Raw genomic sequence first — 23052 nt, forward strand, 5'->3', positions numbered from 1 at the left:
ATTACTAACTTTTTTTTTAATTATTAGTCATTCCTTTTAGTTTTCCAACACAAGAAACTTTAAGGACAAAGTAAGTTTTTTTTAGAGGGACAAAAGAGGCTGGGCGGCAGGGGGCGGGGACGTTTATAGCTGCTATAATGTAAGTCATAACAGGAACTAACTTTCCACAACATTAAATCCACAACATTAAATATAACTATCATCGAGACTCTTCTCTGTTCTGGCAGCTAGGTGTCAGAATGAACTTCCCCTAGATGTCCGAACAGCTGAGTCACTGGCTGTCTTCAAACGACGTCTAAAGACTTACCTCTTCCTAAAGTACTTAAATTAGAATTTGTATTGTCTGAGCGTTGTTCCTATATTACCTCCCCAACAGAGTTTTTGGACTGATGGTATTCTTAGTTTGTGACCTTGCGAACAAGTAAGAGAATGTATTTACTGATAGAGACTTCAAAGCACTTTTGTAATTTGCTCTGCATAAGGGCATCTGCCAAATGCTGTAAATGTAAGTGTAACTATAAATGGTTAAAAAGTATGTAGTTGTGACATCACCCAGTCGTTAATTATTTTCCTGTAATAGGAGTGACTGTGTCCCCCCACTTCCCCTTTCTTACTTACCTTAAATGTAGATGCGGGGTGTAGTGAATTGTTTTTTTGGTTTTTTTTTAACACTCTCTTTGTGCTACTTAACATTGCCAGTAGATGGCAGTAATGCACTACACTGTTATTACTCACACTGGCGTTTGTCACAATTTTCAGCTATAATTAATTTCACAGTTCACATTTAATGTGTTAATAAGTACTAATGCCAGCGTCTTTACGGATTAATGACTGTATCATTCCCTAATTTGTGATATATTTGTATAACACTGTAGAGTTTTTCGTTGAGTTTAAAACTACACTTCCCATAAGCACCCGCTTGCCAACAGAACTAACGTTAACTTGCAGCTAATCTTCAGTTAATTTCCAGCAAACTCATCTTGCTCTACTTTAACAACGGACACATTGAATCTCCATAAATGTCTTTTTTTTAACCAATGTATAAAAATATAAGGTTATAAATATAAATGCGACAATTAATTAGTTTCTGAACCAGACGTTTCCTTGTACGGATTGTACAGGCAGAAAAGAATACCCGGATGTAAGCTCAGCGTCTGATTGGTCCAAATCAGTCCTGATTGATCCCCGCGGTGTCATCTGGGATATGTAGTCCTTAGAAAAGACTACAAAACAACGGCAAATATTAGATTTTAATATTAGATTTTGGGAAAATAGTGGTATGTTTCAGAATTCCAAACATCTCCTTATTTGGTCAGTTTGAAAAGTTCCAGCTTGACTGAGGGAAGGAAGTAAAAGCGAATAACGGTCGCTTATTCTAAAGCGGATTCATTAGGAAGAAGTTACTTCCGCCTCCAGCGATGACGCGAGACTGACGAAGAAGAGGAAGGAGCTGATTCTGGAGCAGCTCGCGCCTCGCTAAGTTGCAGCAGAGCTAAAGCAGAGCAAGCGAAGGCAGGAAGTAGAAGGTTCTCGGCGAAGGGGTTTTATTTTAGAGGGTTTCCCCCCTCGAAATGAAGAGCAAAACTCACTGTTGTTGCCAAGGAGATCCGTAATTCCACCGTGGACTTATTCCGGGTTGAGTGAATGGCTTAGCGCGCGAGTTGGGAGCAGTTGAACATGAGGGAGGTGGCGGTGTTTTTCTCCCTCGCTGTCCAACAACAACAGCAGCAGCAGCAGCAGGAGGACAAGATGGCAGCTTGTAGCGAGTGTTTAGAGGCTGCTGAGGGTGAATATTAGAGCCCGAACATGTCTCTGTGTTCCTGCTACAGTCGCTGGCTGTGAAGGTACGTCGACAAACAAGTTTCTGGTGGAATATTTACCTGGTTAAGTTGGCTAGTTTAGTAGTTTAGTAGAAGTTTGGGCTAGTCAACAGTTGGTGGCGCGTGCTTGAAAAAAGTTGCCTCGCCATGGGGACAGGAAAACTTGTGCACACTTTAAGTTCATTTTCTTTCCTTTTATTGCTTTCTTTCTTTTATTTTTCAATTTTGTTGGCAAGCTTGAATAGGTTTGGGCAAAAAAATATTTAGACTGCTTGTCCAAGATAACATTTTTAGTCAAGTTCTTAGACTCAAGACTCAGCTCGGGTGAGTTAACTAGTAGCCTGGGCGAGTTAACGATTGCTTCGGTGACTTATCTAGTAGCCTGGGCGAGTTAACTATTGCTTCGGTGACTTATCTAGTAGCCTGGGCGAGTTAACTATTGCCTCGGTAACTTATCTAGTAGCCTGGGCGAGTTAACTGTTGCCTCGGTGACTTATCTAGTAGCCTGGGCGAGTTAACTGTTGCCTCGGTAACTTATCTAGCAGCCTGGGCGAGTTAACTGTTGCCTCGGTGACTTATCTAGTAGCCTGGGCGAGTTAACTGTTGCCTCGGTGACTTATCTAGTAGCCTGGGCGAGTTAACTGTTGCCTCGGTGACTTAACTAGTGTCCTGGGCGAGTTAACTAGTGTCCTGGGCGAGCTACGTACTAGCCTGGGTGAGTTAACTGTTGCGTGGACCTCTGCTTTATTCTAGCAACTTCTCCCCCTGTGTGAGCAATAACATGCAGTCTGTAATTTCTTTACTGGAAATAATAAAAATAATAATAATAATACAATACATTTTATTTGTGCAGAACTTTTCATACAAAAAAAATGCAACTCAAAGTGCTTTACAATAAGAAAAGTACATGCACCGAGTGTTTACATGGAAGTGGATAAAATTAGAATATATAGAATACATAACATGAGAGAAAATAAGTGAGGAATAATAATAAAATAAAGTTAAAATTAGTATACGTTGAATGCATAAGTCAAGTAAACATTTTAAAAAGAATGCAGCAGTGCATAGGTTAGTGAGTTAAAGGCTAAAGTGAAGAGAGAAGTCTTTAGTTTTCTTTTAAAAGTATTTAGTGAACCATTTATCTTCGTTTTTTTTAAATCACATTTCCACTTGCTGTATAAACACATCAGTTTCTTAAATACACACTGTTCTTAAGAGTCATTTTGCTTGTTTTATTTTACTGCTAGATTTTCCTCAGCTACTGAACCAGTTTTTTTTTCCTGCGTTGATACTCTTTAGTTGGATCTCAGCTTCTTCCAATTATGAAGGGTTTGAATCTGAACACATCTATACATCTATATTCACATCTATTTTTTACAGCAAAGTGTGTGATGGATGTGTTTTATTTGCTAGACTTGGTTAGTATGTGACACTAACCTGTTGCACTACATTGTGATTTGTAAGTGCACGGTTTTTTGTGTTTTTTTCCCCTAAGCTGTGCTTTCATACGACAAAACTCTGAAATAATAAAGCACTTTGTCATGAATAATGAGGTTTCTGATATACAGCAGGTGAAATCAAGCTATCCATGACTGGTAATCAGGTGTTAATTAGTCAGTCAGTCAATTTCTCAAGTCTGAATCAGAGCAAAGTCGATACATTTGGTTTGGTTTCACACTGCACTTAATTCAACGTAAAAGTCTCATTTGTTAGTCAGAAATACCGTTTGCTGTTGCTGTAGACAAACTTTTTCCAAACGCAATGGCATGAAAAATCACCCGAGCATGGTGAGCACAGAGACGGTGCTACTTATTAAATAACTAGTTTAAGGCATCTCTCTCTCTCTCTTTTTTTCCCCCCCGTTAAACCGAATGTCCAGAATACATCGCATTTCCAGTGTCTTACAGCTCAGTTTGCATCTTGTGGTTCAGTTGATCAGCAAAAAAAAAAAAGAAAGAAAGAAAGAAATAACGCGGTGACTTAAACCAGGTGTCATGTTAGATTCACTTCCTGCAATCTGGTTGATTCAGAATCACATCGCTTTTACACTGAGCTCTCCAAAATCACTTCGAGAACAAAAGATCTCTCACACTCTCAGTTGTTTCGGTCCGCACCTGTGTGTGATCGCTCGATTCAAACGGAATAAACACTGCATTTGTGAAAGCAACCTTAAGTGTATTATTCTCTACATGGGTGATATTTACAATAGATGTGTTTTTTTGTAGTAGGTCAGGTGTGTAATAATGTCCAGTCTGGTGTAATTAAGGATTCAGATCACTATGAAAGGAAAAAAGAAAAATATTTTTACACATTGTGATTCAAATGTTAAGCAGACTGCTAAAGATCAGCTTGTAATAAGTGACAAAGCTGTTTTTTTTTCTCCTTTTTTTTTCTTTTCTTTGTAATAAAAAGTGTGTTTTAAGCCTCTGAGAGATCGGAGTGCTGAAATAACACGGGTTGGGATTTATTGCCTCCCTGAAAAAGTCAGTGTTGCTTTAACGATACATCAATAGCGCACTGTTTGTCTAACCAGGAGACATCACTGAAGTTGACGTGCTTACAGAAGACAGAAGCGAGTAACAAAAGGTGGAAGCTAACCGTTTTGTTTACTAACACTTTCTGACCCCGAGGGTGAAATTCTCTCTCATTAAGCTTGCTTTTGTTTGACGGCCAAACGCAACTCCTGGTAATTTCCCATTGTTTACGTGAAACAGCTGCGGTATCAACAGGTGTCTTTCTCGACTCTGCTCCCCTCCTCCTCCTCCTCGTTTTCCTCTTAAACCCTGGTGCTTGTGAACTCTGAGATCGGTGAGAGGCCACCTGTCTCTGGCAGCAGTTGAACAGAGATACTTGTCACTTGATACGTTTAGCTGGAGGCTCTTCAGCAGAGTCAAGCTGCCATGGGTTCAGGAAAGACCTGCTCACATATGCTCGAGCTCTCTGTCCCCACATTTTCACCAAACTAGATCTTTCGGGTGCAACCAAAATGAAGTTGTTACGAGTCCACTCATGCCTGCCTAGCTGCTTTAAAAAAAATAAAATAAAATAAATTCATTCCTGCTTTAGCTTCCTCTTTAAAATTCTCAGACATGCCTTAGAATTTCATAATCGTCCTCATAGTTTGCATGCCCGCTTCAGGCTCTGCAGATTCACGTTGCTGAGACACGGGTGTGCGTGTGTGTGTGCGCGTGTGTGTGCGTGTGTGCGCGCGCTCCTGTCCAGACTTGTGCCATATGTTGTGCTAGCATAAGAAGCTCTTGTGTGTAACCTAGCGTGCCTAATCCCTATCAGCTAACTGCAAGGCTGTCAGTTAATAGCTTCAGATGCAAATGTTTTTCATGCGTATTAATTCTGTTTCTTTTCTTTTTTTTTTAAAGATCAAACAGGTATAATTAGCAGTGTATTATTTGATACAAGTTAGTTCTGCAAGACAAGGCATTCATGATCATGATTTTCAGCAATAAACTCATTCTGTTTCTGTTCGCCATCTTTTTTCAGGTATGGCCTCACAGGTTTTGGTCTACCCACCGCATGCGCATCAGCCCCAGACAAGTGCCTTTAGCAGTGTGAGGAAAGTGGAGGCCAGCAGCTGTGTGTACCATGAGAAGCCTCCTCGCACCTACGTGGTCGGCGTGAACCTAGGCATCGCGCATCCAACCAATATCACCACCCACCCATCTTTAAAGACACGAGCGCAGGAGGGAGCGAGATATTCTTTACAGACTGTGGCTCCTGGAGAGCCGCGCAGAGGGATTCTTTCCTCCTACAGGTGTGTAGGAGACGGAGGACAGGGAGGAAAGGAGGAGGAGGCAGAGGAAGAGGAAAAGGAGAGCAGAGGGACGTTTGACGGATGTGGGTTTGAACGCAAAAAAGGCAAGGAGCAGGGCAGCAGCACGAGGACCATGCAGATCGTAGAGGAACATCCGGCGCTGCCGGCAATGCTGCAGAGCAACGTGGGCAGCACGGTGCCCTCCAATCAGAATGTGGCCGGCACAGGGAGCGGGGCCAACGACGGGGACTACCAGCTGGTGCAGCACGAGGTTCTGTGCTCTATGAAACACACGTACGAGGTGCTGGAGTTCCTGGGCCGCGGAACGTTTGGCCAGGTTGTGAAGTGCTGGAAGCGTGGCACCAATGAGATCGTGGCCGTGAAGATCCTGAAGAAACATCCGTCGTACGCGCGCCAGGGTCAGATCGAGGTGGGCATCCTGGCGCGTCTGAGCAGCGAGAACGCTGATGAGCACAACCTGGTGCGCGCCTTCGAGTGCTTCCAGCACCGCAGCCACACGTGCCTGGTGTTTGAGATGCTCGAGCAGAACCTGTATGACTTCCTGAAGCAGAACAAGTTCAGCCCGCTGCCGCTGAAGGTGATCCGCGCCGTGCTGCAGCAGGTGGCCAAGGCGCTCCGCAAGCTCAAGAGCCTCGGCCTGATTCACGCCGACCTCAAACCTGAGAACATCATGCTGGTGGATCCGCGCAGGCAGCCGTACCGCGTCAAGGTCATCGACTTTGGCTCGGCCAGCCACGTCTCCAAGGCTGTGTGCTCCACCTACCTGCAGTCGCGCTACTACAGGTCAGACGAGTGTTCTTATGTTGCTTCTTGTTTGCACGTGTGTGTGTGTGTGTGTGTGTGTGTGTGTATGTGTGTGTGTGTATGTGTGTGTGTGTATGTGTGTGTGTGTATGTGTGTGTGTGTGTGTGTGAGAGAGACTTGATTGTTTTCCATGGAGTTTAAAAATCTCCTCTGAGTAAGAATCCTAATGATGACTTTAATGTGTTGAAATTATTTTTTGACTCATGATTAAATAGATTACATAATTAAAGTTGTGTACAAGGTAAAATGGATTTTCTTTCACATCATGGTATAAATGAATAAAGGAACAAAATGGAGGTTAATTATTCTCCCTTTACCTCAGAGGTATGCGATCGGTCGTGACAGGTTTGCTGTGTGAGGTTTGCTTTTTGAGTTTGGCACTAAAACTACCAGGCTAATGTTTATAACAAGAAAGGCAAGATTACAGCAAACTGCGTGCCTCATAACTCGAACAGCAGTAGTAGGAACTTTGTTCACTTTCTTCCTCAGCAGGCAGTTTGGTGAGCTGGACTCTAGTAGGAGATGTGAGCCGAAATCTTTTTGGCTGAATTGTACCTCAGATGTGTTGCAGTAAAATATAGTTCCAGGTTGATCTGCATATTTATTTTTTTCAAGACAGACTTATTCTGGTATTTTTAGAGCAGATTTAAATATGCATTTGCGAAGATAAAGAACTAGCTATACGTAGCTATACATAAGCTACGTAGTAGAAAATTTGGGCAAATTTTCTTTGCGCTAAAGTAGTAACAACACCGAGTGGTGTATATGACATGGATGTTACATCAAATGGTGTGTATAATTGAATGAAAAACTTGATAATAGGATCCCAGTGCTGTTACTTTAAGATGCCTGACATGCGTTTATGACTCTCACTCCATGGTGCTTGATGCTTCGCTGCAGCTAATTTGTCTATTCCTAAGCCAAGCTGTTGCTTTTGTGGTTCTTCAATTTGAGGAAGTTCAGCGAAAGTTGTTTTACTTTTGTAGTTTGCCAAGACAGTTATGTAACACGCTTTCGTTCTGCAATTCTGATTTCTGCAATGTTACCTACCTCACTCGACTGTTATGTAGTCACACCCAAGCTCTTATGTAGCAATCTGAACTGAAATATTTGCAGAAGAAGGGCCTTAAAAGAATCACAAGGTGAAGACCAACATTACCAGTCTACTCTTGTTTTTGGTTTGAAATGTGTTCAACATTACTGACACTTCCACACAGAGATGTGTTGTTTACATGCACACTGAGCTGTATGTGCTCGGTGCGTAGCCATGATCTGTATGTTATGGTGCATTCCTCTCATTCTTCTCCTCTGTTGAGGTATTAGTGTAGGCTCGAGGGCACAGTGTCGCAGCAACCTGTTACTGCATTGTATACCAATCTGGTTATGGGACATTAAATAAACAATCTGACTTATTATTATTATTATTATTATTATTATTATTGTTATTGTTATTATTATTATTGTTATTATTATGACAGATTATATTAGCCAGAGTAGTTTAGATCAGATCGTCTGAATTGTCCCAAGTTCCATGTCACTGGTGTTCAAAAAATTTGATCGTGATCAAATAATGCAGTATGAAGAGTAAAGATCGCAGCATGTAACCAGACTTTGGCTGTTGACTTGCTGACGCTTTGTTGCAAAAACATGATGTGCTCAGACACCTTTGTAAAAAAAAAAAAAAAAAAAAAAAAAAGCATAACCATCATAAGTCGTCCTCTGTACCAGAATTTAGCCTGTATACCATTGCACTTAAGTAGTTAACAAGCTCGCAACTGAAATGGTGAGCAGCGCAAGTGGAGTTTTCACTTCTCAGGATGGTTAGCCAATGAATTTATGATTTGTCCATTCCTGATGATTTCGTTGTCTCGAATACTGCGATACAAAATATTGCCGTGATGAATTTTGCTTCTCTGAGGTGTATCGCGATATTTCCCATTAATATTCATTATGAGCTCTGCCTCGTCTTACAAACAGCCTTGTTTTATTTGGGCCAGGAAAAAATAATAGTGAAACGGCTCGTAGTACACTACTGCTCAGTGTTTTCACACTGTCCAGAATTCACAGCAAATCTGTAGCGTAGCCAGCCAAGGGTAGTTACCGTAAACCACTGTGTATACGTCCACTCCCGTTTCAGTCGCACTTGGCTTAACTGCGGTGTGAAATGCGGGTTAAAATCAACACCTGTGTGCTGCGCTTGATGTAAGTCACACTCGTGTCTAATACGATTCAGAAGCACGGCATTGTGCTGGCAGTGACGTAACCGGAAATAAAGTTCTGATTGTTTTTCTCATCTATAGAGTTAAATTGGTAAGTGTAACGCTCTTGCACATTTCAGGTAGATGTCAGAGAGCAGTAAGAACAGTGATGACACTGATTTGTTATTTCAATCAAGGTACATTCTACCGCATAGAACAACATTTTCATATTAATAACGTTGCCATGAAATACATTTATGACACTGAAAAAGAGTAAATTAACAATAACAATGTTATTAACAAGAATGTTAATGATAGGGGAGAGTTACACAATGGTTTTATATAATGTAATCCTGATCTGTTTCTCATATAATACAATACATTTATATTGCAGTGGTTTGATTTGTGCAAAATAAATGTATTACAATTTAATATTTCCTTTGTGTCAGTATCATCTCATGAAGCCTGTATCAGGATATATCTCCTAATCGTGGCTTTAGTGTATAGTCTCATGCCTACTGATAATGCAAGAGAGTAGGTTCAAGATATCAAAAAGCACTAAAAAGCAGCAGTCCTGATTTAAAAAAAAAAACACTTTGGTACTCTCAGAATTCCCCCAAATCCTCCCGAAGCGTGTATCCGCCCATCTCGGCATGTCTCGGTGAAAAAGAATTTCTGAAAATGTTGTACACCTCAGGAATCTGCGTGGAAGGTAGAGACAGCTTCGTGCTTCAGGCTGCGCTTTGCATACACACACTGGCAGTGCAGCGTTTCTCACACCCGTGTGGGATCTCCGAGTTTGTTTGCCGAGACGGTGATCTGGATTACTTCAGCATGATGTTTCATTCCTCCTCTCCCAATGCCTCGGTGATGAGAGCTGCACAAACACAGCGGGGGAAAAAAGTCCTATTGGCTTTGAAGCATGTTTTCTAGAAGTAGTTTTAGGGTTTGTGAGGTTCTCTTGAACAGAAGGCAATTTTTTTTCCTGTCCTTAATTCAAGTTGTTTTTTTTTTTTTTCTTTTTTTAAATGCAACATTAAATGCGACTCATTTGTTGGCATGTCATTAGCAAATCTTATTGTGATGCATATAGTGTATTGTAGAGATGCCTTTATTTATTTATTTATTTATTTTTGGCTGTATCTTCCACTCCTAGGAAAAACTGTAGTTTAAAAAAAAAACAATTAAGGCATTTTATTTTATTAGGCAATTAAGGCTGCTGTTGGATATTCCTGGCCCTCTAGCCAAAAAAAAAAAAACTGCTCAGCTTAGCTCTCATTTTCCGCACAAGTGATTTATGAGGCACATATGCTGCATTCGACTAAAAGTTGTAGCTCAGAATTTCCAACCTCCGACTAGGAAAAACCAAAGAAAACCTTCATTTGGAGTTCTCCTCATCCCCCATTTCAGTAAGAGTCGTCACATCAAAATGGCTGTTTACAGCATCAGCGGTAAACAACGTTGTCACTTGTTACTAGTCTTCGGATGATACCACAAATCACTGATAGATTCCAACTATTGCGATGTGGGATGATTTAAATGCCGACAGGCAATTCAAAAATAAATTGTGTTGTACTTCGTAACGTGTTTGTGCTTTTTGTCTGTTTTGTATCTTATACAAACCTTAATAACCTGCTGTCTGACTTCGGAGCAGAGCAACACAGCATCTTTCTCTGATGTCCCTTATATGTATCTTCCTTTGTCCGTGCTGCCGAACAGATAAAGCCATGAATGTCTTCCCTTGTGAAATATGAACGGAGATTTAAATTAAGAAAATGACTATGTGGTTTTTGATCAGGGCGATTTCAATATATAAGAATTCAGCAAGTATCTCAGCTGATGTTCGCCACAGAACACATGCACACGTAGTTTATATGGTTGTATTTAAATTTTATAATGAGCTTTGTCACAGTTAATAACTCGTTATGTTTGTTTACAGTCCCGACTTCAGTTTTGCAAGCATTAAAAAAAAAAAAAAAAGGCTAATGATAGTGATTCCAGTAACAGCCAACTCAACTTCCAGTATGTGTGTGTGTGTGTGTGTGTGTAAATATAATATAAAAAATAATATATTTGACTGTAACGTGTACATAACGTGCGTTACATATGTCTAGCCACGTCCCCCCACCCAACCCAACGTGTTGACTGTCACCAATCTGTTATAGTTAGGGGGCATTACAGGATGATGACATTTGTGAGTTATACATGAATTATACTCTGTCAAGCCTGCAAGTATTTTCTTCAGGTCAGTCAACATACAGACATATTCACTTTTTAAGTCTACCAGTTAAATATACAGCTTCACTCATCGCAGTTAGCTGGCTAGATTGTTGCTGACAAAACACCAACATGGAGGCTTCCAAGTTTTTTTTTTGTTTTTTTTTTTCTTTTTTCTTTTTTTTCTTCTTCTTCTCTTCCCCCCCCACTCTGACAGAGATGGTGTAGGTATCAGTATCAGAGATGGGAAAGCAGAAGGCCTGTCAATGTTTTCTGTAATTTTATGGCATTAATTTCATGCTGTACACTTCCTTACAATGTCTCATATATTGCGGATTGTCAGATTCCCTCAGAAATTAAGTTATTTTTCTTCGTTTATGGTCGTGATACTTATGTGCAGTATCGCTGTTTTCCTCCCCAAGGTGTTTAAATAGGTCAGAGGACGTTATATTGTGTTACTCCAAAGAGAACAAACTATCTTTGTAAGCACACAGACGTGACCTTTTTGCGGTTCAGTTATCAGCTGTAAAGAGGAACTGGATGCTTCTCTCAGCGGTTTAAATGGCCCGAGCCATGGTTTTTGTACTTTGGCACCTGTGAATGTGGCTGTTGTGTGTTTGTACACTGGTCTCCAGAGAGAGTGTGTGTGTGTGTGTGTGTGTGTGTGTGTGTGTGTGTGTGTGTGTGTGTGCGCGCGCTGATTGCACCCTTGACACAGGACTGAGTCACAGTGACACACATTAAAAGATTTGAAGCTCTACAGTAATTAGCCTGATAGAGAAGCATGTGATATTGTGCTCAGAGATCGCTATCTGTGATTAAACATCAGCCCTCGTCTCTCTTAAAGCGCTCGTTTCATCATGGTTTTTTTGGCCTGAACCTCAGTAATCTTGGCTGTTTGTGCTTTTTATGGACTGAAGTAAACATGTTTTTGCCTGTGGGAAGAAAGCGAGGGACTTTTTTCCATCAGATATTCTTTGGTAATCTTTCCCTTGATCAGAAAGATTCAGTTTGTTCCATAGTTTCCGTTTTGTTTGTGCTCTGATGAGAGTTTATGGTCGCTGTTACGCCGATACAAGGTTACAAAAATTACAACTGCCATGCACACGGGAACGAAACATTGTGGTCCATGCAAAATCTTGTTGTAGTTTTGGTTCAAAGAGCTTTTTGACATCGATCTAGTAAAAATGAAAGATATGCGATGGCACATAGGCATACACCGAGTAATATGCAGTCTAATTGAAAATAAAGTATTGGGCAAGTTTGGAACATAACTTAATATATAATATATAGTATATAGATGAAGTTTAAATGCTGGATTATACTTGCTTTTAAGTACACATACCCAAGATGGCTCCCATTCTGCAGTAGTTTGGAGAGTCGCTTGTGCGCAGCCTTAGAAATTGATGCTGCATTTGTGGTGTCTTGTAAGTTGTAGTAATGTCATTTCCCACCTCTGCACATTCATGTGAAGTGAGGGGGGAAAAAAAACCATCATACATGGACGCTTCCACGAAAGCATCTCTTTTGTTTGCTCTCTTAGGGCATGTGAAGCTTATAAAAAGCTGCTTTAAGTGCTTTTTTACAGTTACAGGCCTGAGTGCTTACTGGTTCTGTTCTTCTGAAGCCAACTTCAAGCATTCATGCAATATTTTGGACTGAATTTGCAGCACAGCAACAACAGTCTCTGATGTTAATGTTTACTTCGTCAAAACAGAGGTTATTATATTCAGTGTTATTGATTTAACCAAACACTCATGTCTGTATATTAACTGATTCCTGTTGCACACAGCATAACACTGCTTGTCTGTGTGGTGCAATACCAGAGTGCATGGTGACACTGCTGCTGATTAAGCAAAAGAGTGTTGTGTTACAAACCACATACTTGTGCACTCTTCTAGACTGGTAAGTACTGCTTTTCCAATTCCGCTTAGTGTTTGACTGCTGAAAACCTCTCTTCACTAACCATTTTGCAGTTCAGCTTGGAAACCTGATTGAGAGGAATATTTTGGCTCTGACGTGTCGTCTAGTGGACCTGCGTGGCCACGCCCCCTACAACTAGCACTTATAATAAAGATCAAAACAGTCTGTTCGTGTTAAAACGCAGTGTGACACCCATGTGTACATCATCAGGACACTCCCATCTCTGTGATTTATCTCAGGAGCACTTATCCCCTGTGAATCATTCAGTCATTACAGACACATCTTATTCCGTCCAAGTTGTGACTGCAAATGTAAAAGACTGAATTAAAACATCCTGATTAAAAGCTATACCCGTGCACACCTATATCACTTTTAATATTTCAGATTAATGAAACTAAAGCTACGCAGGTGAGTATGCAGACCATGCTTTACCTCTGCGTTGGCACGTATAGTTACATGTTAAGTGTAACACCGCCATTAAGAGCAGAAAAACTGCTAGCTGTTAAGATGGTGGTGGTGGAAGCGAGATAAGTTCTATCTATTTTCACATAGTTACAGCCACTCCCTTCTCAGGGAATTCAAATACACAACACTCCCTCATTAGCTGAAGAGTCAGAATCAGAAAAATCTGCATTCCTAATCATAATATTGTGAAAGTATGTTGTTTTTATCACAGCTAGACTCGAGCTGACTGAAGATGGTGTTCTGTGTATCGTGATGGCTTTTAAATTGGACGATTTAAACGGAAGAACACGTGTCTGCAGGTTTAGACACTGCAAACTGCTGCAGAGCTCATCGGTAGGAAATTCCTGTTTTTGTGTGCCTGACGTGATAACTCTAATAACAGCAGTCTACACACGACACATGCCCAACAATGATTGCGGCCTTATTTTAAACCAATCCAAAAAAGAGGTGACGAAGTGGGTAAAAAATGAGCTCTGAATGTGCAGGATGGATTCTCTGAACTTTTGTCCTGCAAAAACGAGCTTCAGTATGTAAATGTCATGCAGACAAGAGTGGAAAGTGTTAGCAGTAGTGTTTTCTTTTCTAAGAGAATTTCCCCTTTTTGCCAAGAGATGAATGTCACAGGTTGGGTTGGTCTCTCTCTCTGTCTCTGACGCACACATGCACGCGCACACACACACACACACACACACACACACACACACACACACGCACGCATATCTCCCTGGCATGAATGTAGGGCATGTGTGTTAGCGTTCTTCCCAGTAACCATGTCATGACAAGCAGAGCGTTCTGTTACAGCAAGCATGCAGCAACGCCTCCAGGAAGTGAACCCGATCATCGCCTCACAGCTCGTGTGTCACACAAAAGGGTTTTTCTCTTCTCACCGTTCTCACTCTGCTCACTGTGGCTTTAAACCTCTGCTTTTTCTCTGCTGTATTATTCAGCAATGGCAGACTTTTACATAGACGTTTGAAGAAGTCCATCATGTAGGAGCTGCCCTTGAGTTCTGTGCAGTAAAGTTTGAGTTGAGACTTGAGGACTCGCCGAGAGCCACTGTTAGACTCTTCAGCGAGACTCACAAGTGTTCTCCCTCAGTCGTAAGTCACTTTAGATAAGTGTACGCCAAACGAATGCTTGGTTTACGAGCGCTGTTAAACCACTTGAACTGCTTTTAGACTTGCTCTTGACCATAGAAAAATGAAAGTGAACCCAGGTTACCTTTATCAGGCATTTTGAGGAAAAAAAAAAAATCTTCTTTTAGTGATGCTTGTAGCTCTGCTCCTTTAGTGTGCTTTTACCAAAATAAGCAGCATGCATTATTCAGCATGTTTCTCAGGTTAGCATGTGTAAGTTTCCACGTAAACTAAGGTGACTACTTCAGTATCACTTGTTTCAGATGTTTCTAAATCCCTTTCTAATCAAAAAACCTCTAAACAAACACGTTTTCATTCTTAGCATAGTACTAATTTTGTAGTTTAGTGTAATTTTTATTTTGTTTTTACACTGATCTGCAGATCAGATGTCAAGTGTAAACCTTGTATAGTCTCAGCTCACGGCTCTGACGTAGTGACAGCCGTCACGCTAACAAGCATCTTCAAACGAGCCACACGAAGGTCCATCTGTGTTCAGGTGGCGTTTTTTAGACACCGCTCCAAAAGCTCTCAGGGTTAATGAGTATAATGATAAAGACACTTCTGCTGAAGAATATATAAGCAATAAAAGACTTGACGTCCTGTCAAAGGAAAATAATCACAGTAAATAATGTGGTCTGACGCAAAGCAGAGTTACCCTTACCACACTGAAGTTGTTTTTTTGACCCAGTAACAGCACATCCTGTGTTTTATTGCTCTTACATTTGCCACAATTAACCGTTTGTAGTTACATTTAACGATGTGAAAAGCTGTTAGAGCAGCTACAAACAGTCGTTGCCTCACCAGCCCCAAACCTGTGATTTGCTCACAGCTGGAGCTATTGTCAGAGCCGCCGTTATAGAAAATGAATCACCTTCTGACCAGTCAGATTTAGAAATTGACAGCACTGGTGTATATTCTTACTTAGCTTACTTGTATAGCACATTCAGTATCACATTTCTGTACAAATGTGATATTAAATGAAACAAGCCCTGCATCTCTAAAACAGACTACATACATAAATATAACACATCCACATCCCATATGTTCACATGTACCTAAATGCTAATGAGTACATTATCAGGCACACTGAAAATGTAGCTGTCGTTGTGCATGGTGTGGTTTGCACGTTAGCAGAGGCATGTGGCGAGACGGAGTTGTCACGAGAATGAGGAAACGGCTAAGAAGAGTACAGTTAGCGCTTCTTCTGCTTTTGCGCTTGTGAAGGGCACAAAACAGACAAGGCTTCAAATTCATGTGTTAAATTTCACTAACGTTGAACTTGTGGCTCCGATAACAGGATGTGTCAAGTGCTATTAATGGAACTGAATGTTTTCTTGTGAGCTTTGACTGCTGAAAGCTGTGTTATCCAGGTGTAAGAGCAACAGAGGAACAGTTTCCGACAAATCTGACTCATGCTGTATCGGCCAAGGACACTTGCACATACACGGAATTTGACTCTGTTATCAGGCTTTCAGCATATCAACAGAACATCAGGACAACAAGGACATTGACACAAGTAGTGGTAATGGATGTGTGATTGCTGTATGCAGGACTGGAGAGTGCTCATGATTACACAAGCCATTACACCATCAACACACAGCCGATAATAACGCAGTCATCAAAATAAATTTGTCAACCTTTATGGATTTTGCATAGAATCTCAGATTTTAAACATCAGAGTACGTCTAATGGTTTTTTCCACCCCAATAAAATGTAGGTGTTTAAGAACATATTGATACTTAAGTATCGCAATATTATGTTTTGTGATACTGTATCAATTTTGAATTAATAGTTCGCATCCAAAGATTCGTGACAGTGGCTTATTTTGCGTTGTATTTAAACCCCAGACCGCTAGATAGCAGTGGTGTTATCTGTGAACGTAAACTGTGACAGGAAGTAGCATAAGGGCTCACTGATAACTAGGTTTGCTAATGATAATGTTATGTAGTAATGTTACCGCTGACGGAAGACGAAAGAAATATACCAGCCGCCGTGGTGTACAGAGCTGCAGTGTGGACTCATTTTGGCCTCCACAATAAAGAAGGCATCAAAGATCAACAAGAGCCATGCTGTCTGCAAAATGTGCCATGCCAAAATCAAATGCTCGGGGACCACAACGAGTCTGAGAGCACACTTAGCAAGGCACCATTCTCATGTACAGTTAACTGAACAGCAGACGGCTAATGTTAAACGAGTGGATCCCTCTCAACTCACTCTGGAACAAGTTAACACACACCAAAGTTACCACTGACTTCAACTCCTGCAACCAAAATAACTCAGTCAATACTTTATTTCATTTGAGGAGATATGTGCCCCCTCAGTGTTTGTTGTAGAGAATGAAGTCTTCTGTAATATGGTGAAAACAACGGAACCTCATTACACAATACTCTCCCGGCCACACATCACTGACATCGCTGTGCCCGAGTTGTGCAATGAGACATGCGACAGTTGGACATCGACGGCCACTGAATCGTACATAACATAACAGCGCATCACAGGGATAAATTCCAATGTAGATCCCACTGTTCTGATTACATTAAAAAAATTTATTTTCTCAAATCTTATGCATATGGTGGTGTGTTCTTTATACTGTGACAGTTTTCTTAACATTAGATCTTAAAAAATCGCAATATATTGCCATATATTGAATTGTAACCCCTGTATAGTGATACATATCATATTGCCAAGTTCTTGCCAATACGCAGCACTAATAAAATGGCAGATGAGTCAGTCAGCATCGCAAATGAATCTTGAATGATTGACAGTTTGTGTGCAAGTGTGAGGTACACAAACAAAAAAAAAAGTATTGTTCCTGATCTTCAAGAATGTTCATAAAGCAGCATCCTGCTTAATTATCTACAGCATTTGCTAAGTTAGCTGAAGTTGCTGTTTTTCTCAGGTGTGACTTCACCTGTTTTCACACCAGCATATTGAGCTTTGCACTCAGCTTGAAGCTCTACAGTGATGAGACTGTGATAGGAAGCTTACATACTTGTCAGCGATCTCATGATACGCCACCGATTCCATTCAACACCGAAGTGTTCCTGTGTCTCTGCTCACCTCAGAGTCTTCATGAACTCTGTGCACTCGTGTGAAATTTCAAAACGAGGCCATTTTTATCCCCGGCTCCACCTCAACTAACCGCTGCAAGTGGTGAAGTGTTCCCACTTCATGTTCTAATTATACTGGTGCGCTCGAACAGGACTGAAAGCGTAAGAAAGCTGATATTCATGAGACTGTTGCGTAACCTGCCACTCACGTTTACTGGAGCAGCGAGTGACCAAGCTCAGGTCTGGCCGGCTTGAATGGATCGAGTGTACTGCTGCGGATGCGCATCACATAACTGGCAGCGTGTGTGTTCAGAGAGCCACACAAGCCTGGGGAACGTCCGGCTCTCGGATAAACGTGTACCCATAATGCCTCAGGATAGTCGACATGCACTGCGTAGATATTGTATTTATATTTCTTGTTGTATATAAACCTGCCCTAGAGTCTCTTTGGACTCTCTCTTTAGCATTGTAGTACCTTATTTTAACAACGAAATGAAGCATACGGTCCAGTATGATTGATACGGATAAGTGCAAAAGTTTGCACACACCTAGGACAAATTTGTAACAGGATGGTGTATTGTTAGGCTTTGCAGCTGTTTCTTTGTTATTAGACCTAATAATTAAAATCTCTAATTACTTGGTTTGTTTCTAACTCTCTCTGAATTCATTTATATTCCCTATGCAGATTTTGTATTCTCTCAGCTGTAGCATTTGCCTTAATTCGTCTTGATGTTTCCATTTTCGGATGTCACACTAAAAACCAAAAGGGTCTTGGCAGAACTTTTTGTTCTTTTTAAATTCATTTTTAGCTGCTTTTGCTTTGCTTTGAATTGCATTATTTGTCTTGTTACAGAGGAGCAAACCATATGTGGTTTAGCTGTAGCATTAAGCATAAAGCAGACAACAATAATTAAAATTTCTCCACTGTAAAAGCCAATTCACTGAAGGGGAAAGGACGCAGGAAATGAAAGACACACTTTTGCTTCTAGGTGAACCTTTACCTGTGAAAGTTGCAAACTTGGCTCTTGTGAGCCAGCAGAAACAAGCTGGCTGGAATGTTGTCTCTTTGGTTGGTTAGCAAACAGAAGAGCTGCTTATTATTAGGTAGTGATTTCACCATAATGTTGGGGAAAATCATCTGTCTGTTGTATGCTAGTATGCTATTTTGGGTTTTCTGCCTGATATTGTTCTCTTGTTTGCAGTTATTTATTGGGACATCTGCAGTTAATTTGGTTGTAGATAAATCAGAATATAGGGCCACTTTTTTATTTTTTTTTATTATTATTATTTTTTTTTTTTTATAATAAACCCCAGAAATGACAAGGAAACACATGCACTGAACTGTATGAAAGAAGTCATTCAGTACAATACAGCTTATTTTTAAGACGATACTATGATCATATCATAAACTTTGATAAGGTTGGGTAGTCACAGTTTGACTAATCTCCTAATGAGTCATAATGTTTTATGTTTTGTTTCTGCTTTACTTCATTACTTCCTCTTGGGACAGTTTGAGTTTTTAACAGTGCTGACATTTGATTTCTTTTTTGTTTGCTGAAGAATCGTTCGTGCTTCCAGGCATTTTCACCCCCTTGGCAAGGTTCAGCATGTCTTCCACAATGAGCTCCTAAGCCAAAATCACCAACACTTAATGCTGTTCTGTCTTTAACGTAATGACGCTGTGATAGTGTTGTGCAGCAACAGCTATCTCTCTCTCTTTTTTTTTTTTTTTTTTTTTTCTTTTTCCTGTGCCTCAGTTTTCCATCTCTCTACGCAGCAGCTGGTGATTCCTGATATGAAAGAGTTCAAAGTCTTTGCATGCTGTTAGAAAACATTTTTGCCTGAACGCATCTCACAAAGTCTGTTTTAAAATAACGCTACAGGCTAAAGCTAACAGATGTTGGCATGGCGACTAGAAAATGACCTGGCAGTAAAAAAAAAAAAAAAAAAAAAAGGTTTCAGAAATCTCCCTAGTAAACAACACCAAATCTCACAGATCACACATTGTATGAATGCTAAGCGCTTCCAGGAGATAACCGGTTTGTGTACATAGACCTGACATTATGAGAGACAGTGTTTTGCACAACATCCACTGTTCCAGCGCCATTCAGATTTGCACAATATTTACATATATAAAGGTAAATCCGATTCGTTCTCTCTGATGTAAGTCTGATGCAAGAACATGCAAAAGTCTTAAACTTTTTTTTGGCTGAACGAGGTTGTGAAGTTGATGTATATACGGCTAGAGGTTGTAAAATTTTTGTCATAGTGCATTTTTATCTCTCTTCTTTTTTTGTCCCCCATTTGCCAGTTGAACGATTGTATATTTGCACAGTTTTGCCACTGTTGCTAAATGAGTGCTGCAAGAACGGTTTCAATGTTGTGTGTCTATGGTGGAAGACGAACGCTGCACATGGTAGATTGAGTATCCTTCAAAATGACAGATGGCCTTAAGAATTTTCTGTTGATGCTTTTAAAATTTTTGTAAATGACGGGAAATTCTCAGTTAACGCAACCCTTGTATATGTCATACTTTATATAAACATATTGTTTTCTAATTAATTAGATACATTATTTTAAAAACATGAGAACATCAAATTTTGTGTTCTAAAAGTGATATTAAAATAGTCAGGTTTCTAGTATACACTTAGAGTAGTGCACTGCATAGGCACTATGTAGTGAATTGGAAGATATTTGGTATTTAACTGTGTTGGAGGGGGTGAAATATGCAGTTTATTCCTGCATGAATATGGTGGATTTTTACATGGTTGTTGGGTTCAAACTAAATATCAGTGCCAACCATTTGGTGGAGGAGTTATATATTTAATAATTTTTTCATTTTTCCCCTCCCAATTTGGTCACCTGCCAATTCTAAAGTACCAGCCAGTTTCCCTCTATCATACAGCAGCTACCATTTGAGGAGGGTGAAAACAAATGTCTGCTTCCTGTGAGAAACATGAAGCCAGCCAGCACATCTTTTCGAAATGCTGCTCGTGCTGCGTCACATTATCGGCACGTTATCACACTCCAGCACTGGAAAAGGAAAGTGCTGTCTGCCCTCTTCCACATACTTGAGCTCGCAGGTGGCCGCGATTGGCCAGTGTCGCTGTGATTGACAGGGGAGAGAGTTTATGCCATTACTTCCACAGAGAGCATGGTCAGTTTTGCTCTCTTGGCTTCTGGTCATGAATATCTGCAGAAACGTCAGGATTTGAACTTGGATTCTCCCACTTACGGGGCAGAAGCTTTTGTTTGGCGCCACTCGGTAGCCCAGTTTTATTTATTACTTGAGAATGATGCAAATTGTGATGTGAATCCCCAGGAATTATGCAAGACAGTACATGCGGGCTGTACACACTGCATAAATTACAAATAAAAATGACAGTGGTCCTTTTTCATACCTCATGAAAAAGAGATGGATTCTCCAAAAAACAAAACAGGAAAAAAAAAAAAAACAGGAAATTTATCAGCCACACTATCAGGAAATTTAGAATGCAGCTCAGCTTCAGCGATTTCTTTAGATTTTCAGTTGGTGTTAGTGTTGCTGCCTGTTGTTTTAGCCTTATGACTCAGCATGTGTTAATCATCAGTTATACAATCTGTTACATGTTTAATCTGATTACTATTTACTGTACTAACATGATTACTGATTACTGTCACCTAACGACTACCAGCATGTCCATGTGACTCATGTGATCATCTACTGCAGCGAAGTGCACAGTCTTGCTCATGAACACTTCACCATATCACTACACCAGTGTAACGCTGCTGCATTTTGGCCAAATCTGCATCATTTTCAGTGAACACAATCCCATAGTCCTGTTCAGCTTTTCCACAAAAGGTTGATACACTTGGCTCAGAATAGTTCCTCTGCACTGACGGGAATATTTTAGTAGTAAAATTTTTATGACGTACATGCATCATGCAAATATTGCAAAGGTCATTTCATCACAACGCGAAAATATAATATCTGAATATGCCTATATTCACTCTAAGAATAATTGTGCTCATATGTTACATGTGCTGTATTTTAGTCACACTTCAGGTCTCTCTGTGGAGTTTCTGACATCTTTGTGCTGAAGAGCCTCTGTTCAGATTCCTTTCCTTGTGTGGGTTTCTTTCAGGATGATCATGCTTCCAGACCTCAGTATGGAATTCATGCCTGGTAAAAAGCACATGGTGTGAGCTGTGGTGTCCCTGCAAACATGCGACGTCAAATCAAGGGATCGTAATAGAGTACTGTTGGTTCCAGGACAATGGAAAATCTCTGAATTTTTTTCTTTTGTGTTCACTTTTTTATTAAGTTTATTATAAAAGAGCAATACTCATTCAGGTTCAGCACTAGAAGTTGAAAAAAAAAAATTTCAGTAGTAATATGAAACCCCTGGATGCCACTTAAATCAGCAGATAGCATTTTCTGTCTCCACATTGAGCACCTGGACCTGGCTGAATTCCTAAGCTAATGAAGAGCATGAAAGGCATGATGGAGGGAGAGACCAAGAGAGAATGCATTTCAGGTCATTTCTACCATTAGGCCACCAACAGATGATCAGCAGCCGTCTCGTGGCAAGCACATTGTAGCCTTAACAGCTCTAATTGCAGTCCTAGCTAATATTAATATATTATATAATATATTATATAATATATTAGCTAATAGTAATCTTATAGTAATTTTGCTATAGATTATCAGTAACGCAGATGAAATAAAGTTAGTTTTAACTTTGCAGGAAGGAGAATTTGAGCTGCTTGTGCGACTAGACGTACAGTCAAGCATGCACACAGCCATACATTGGAATATTGCTACTGAAATGTTTTTGACAATCATAAAGCTTCTTCTATTCACTCGCTAACAAGACTCATTTTTCACCACCACTTTGTCCTCCGTGTTTTTTTCTCGCTTGCACCCCAGCTTGATTGGTCAGGAGGTAAAGAAAGTGCTTGATGTCCCTCGGTGCTTTTCTGGAAAGTTCTCAGCACTGAGCTGTGACCAGAACGTTAGCAGCAGTGCTTTTATTCATTTATTTATTTTTTTTAAATAAAGCAATTGCATTATGTCTGTCTTGTGACTACTAGCCACAGGATTGCAACTTGCTTTGGCTCTTGAGAGAAAACACAGTCAACTGACTGTGTGACATCATCTTCATACTTAACATTTAAGTGTAAATGCCTGTATGAGGATCTCATTTTGATTTCTGCTCTTGGCGCTATTGCTTCAAGAATCAGATGTTTGTCCTCTGTGCCTGATCAGACACACAGTTTTAGAGTCTGATTCTTTGCTGAAATATAGCTAGAATAAATAGGCTTTGGTCAGATTTGTTCAGAGTAATATGACTCCTTGCTTAAGTGAAGCACAAGCACTTCGTATTCTTGTATTTCTCTTGAGTTCAGCTTTTGTCGCAGGTACATCCTACACAGCTTCTCATGTTCTCCTTATAGCTGTTTGAAACTGGAGCCTGGTCCACTTAATCTTTCCATGACGGCTTAGCGTAGCATCTGAATTAGGGCTAAGATAGTGTTACAGGATTTCTCTCACGCAGGATATTTAGGTTTGTCTCCTGTGGTGCTGATGGCCTATTTGGTGCACTGTTTACTGTTTTTCATTTTCTGATGGGTGTTTATGGTATCGCTGACTCACGGCTCGGAATGAAC

The 23052-nt window shown here is 40.4% G+C and overlaps 1 protein-coding gene across 3 annotated transcripts in view; it reads left to right on the forward strand.

The window, feature by feature from the left end:
* Positions 1–1441: 1441 nt before the first annotated feature.
* hipk3a (homeodomain interacting protein kinase 3a) overlaps positions 1442–23052 on the forward strand; it is a 58185-nt gene continuing 36574 nt past the window's right edge. Inside the window, exons 1-2 of one of the 3 annotated variants that reach the window (XM_053235268.1) lie at positions 1442–1844; positions 5319–6393. In XM_053235268.1, the coding sequence (XP_053091243.1) occupies positions 5321–6393 (1073 nt within the window). In that variant the 5' untranslated portion in view covers positions 1442–1844; positions 5319–5320. The remainder of the gene's footprint in view (positions 1845–5318; positions 6394–23052) is intronic. The other 2 variants (XM_053235267.1, XM_053235266.1) reach the window with 2 other exon arrangements.

The sequence above is a fragment of the Pangasianodon hypophthalmus genome, chromosome 7 (assembly GCF_027358585.1).
Source record: "Pangasianodon hypophthalmus isolate fPanHyp1 chromosome 7, fPanHyp1.pri, whole genome shotgun sequence".
In the NCBI taxonomy this organism is placed as follows: domain Eukaryota; kingdom Metazoa; phylum Chordata; class Actinopteri; order Siluriformes; family Pangasiidae; genus Pangasianodon; species Pangasianodon hypophthalmus.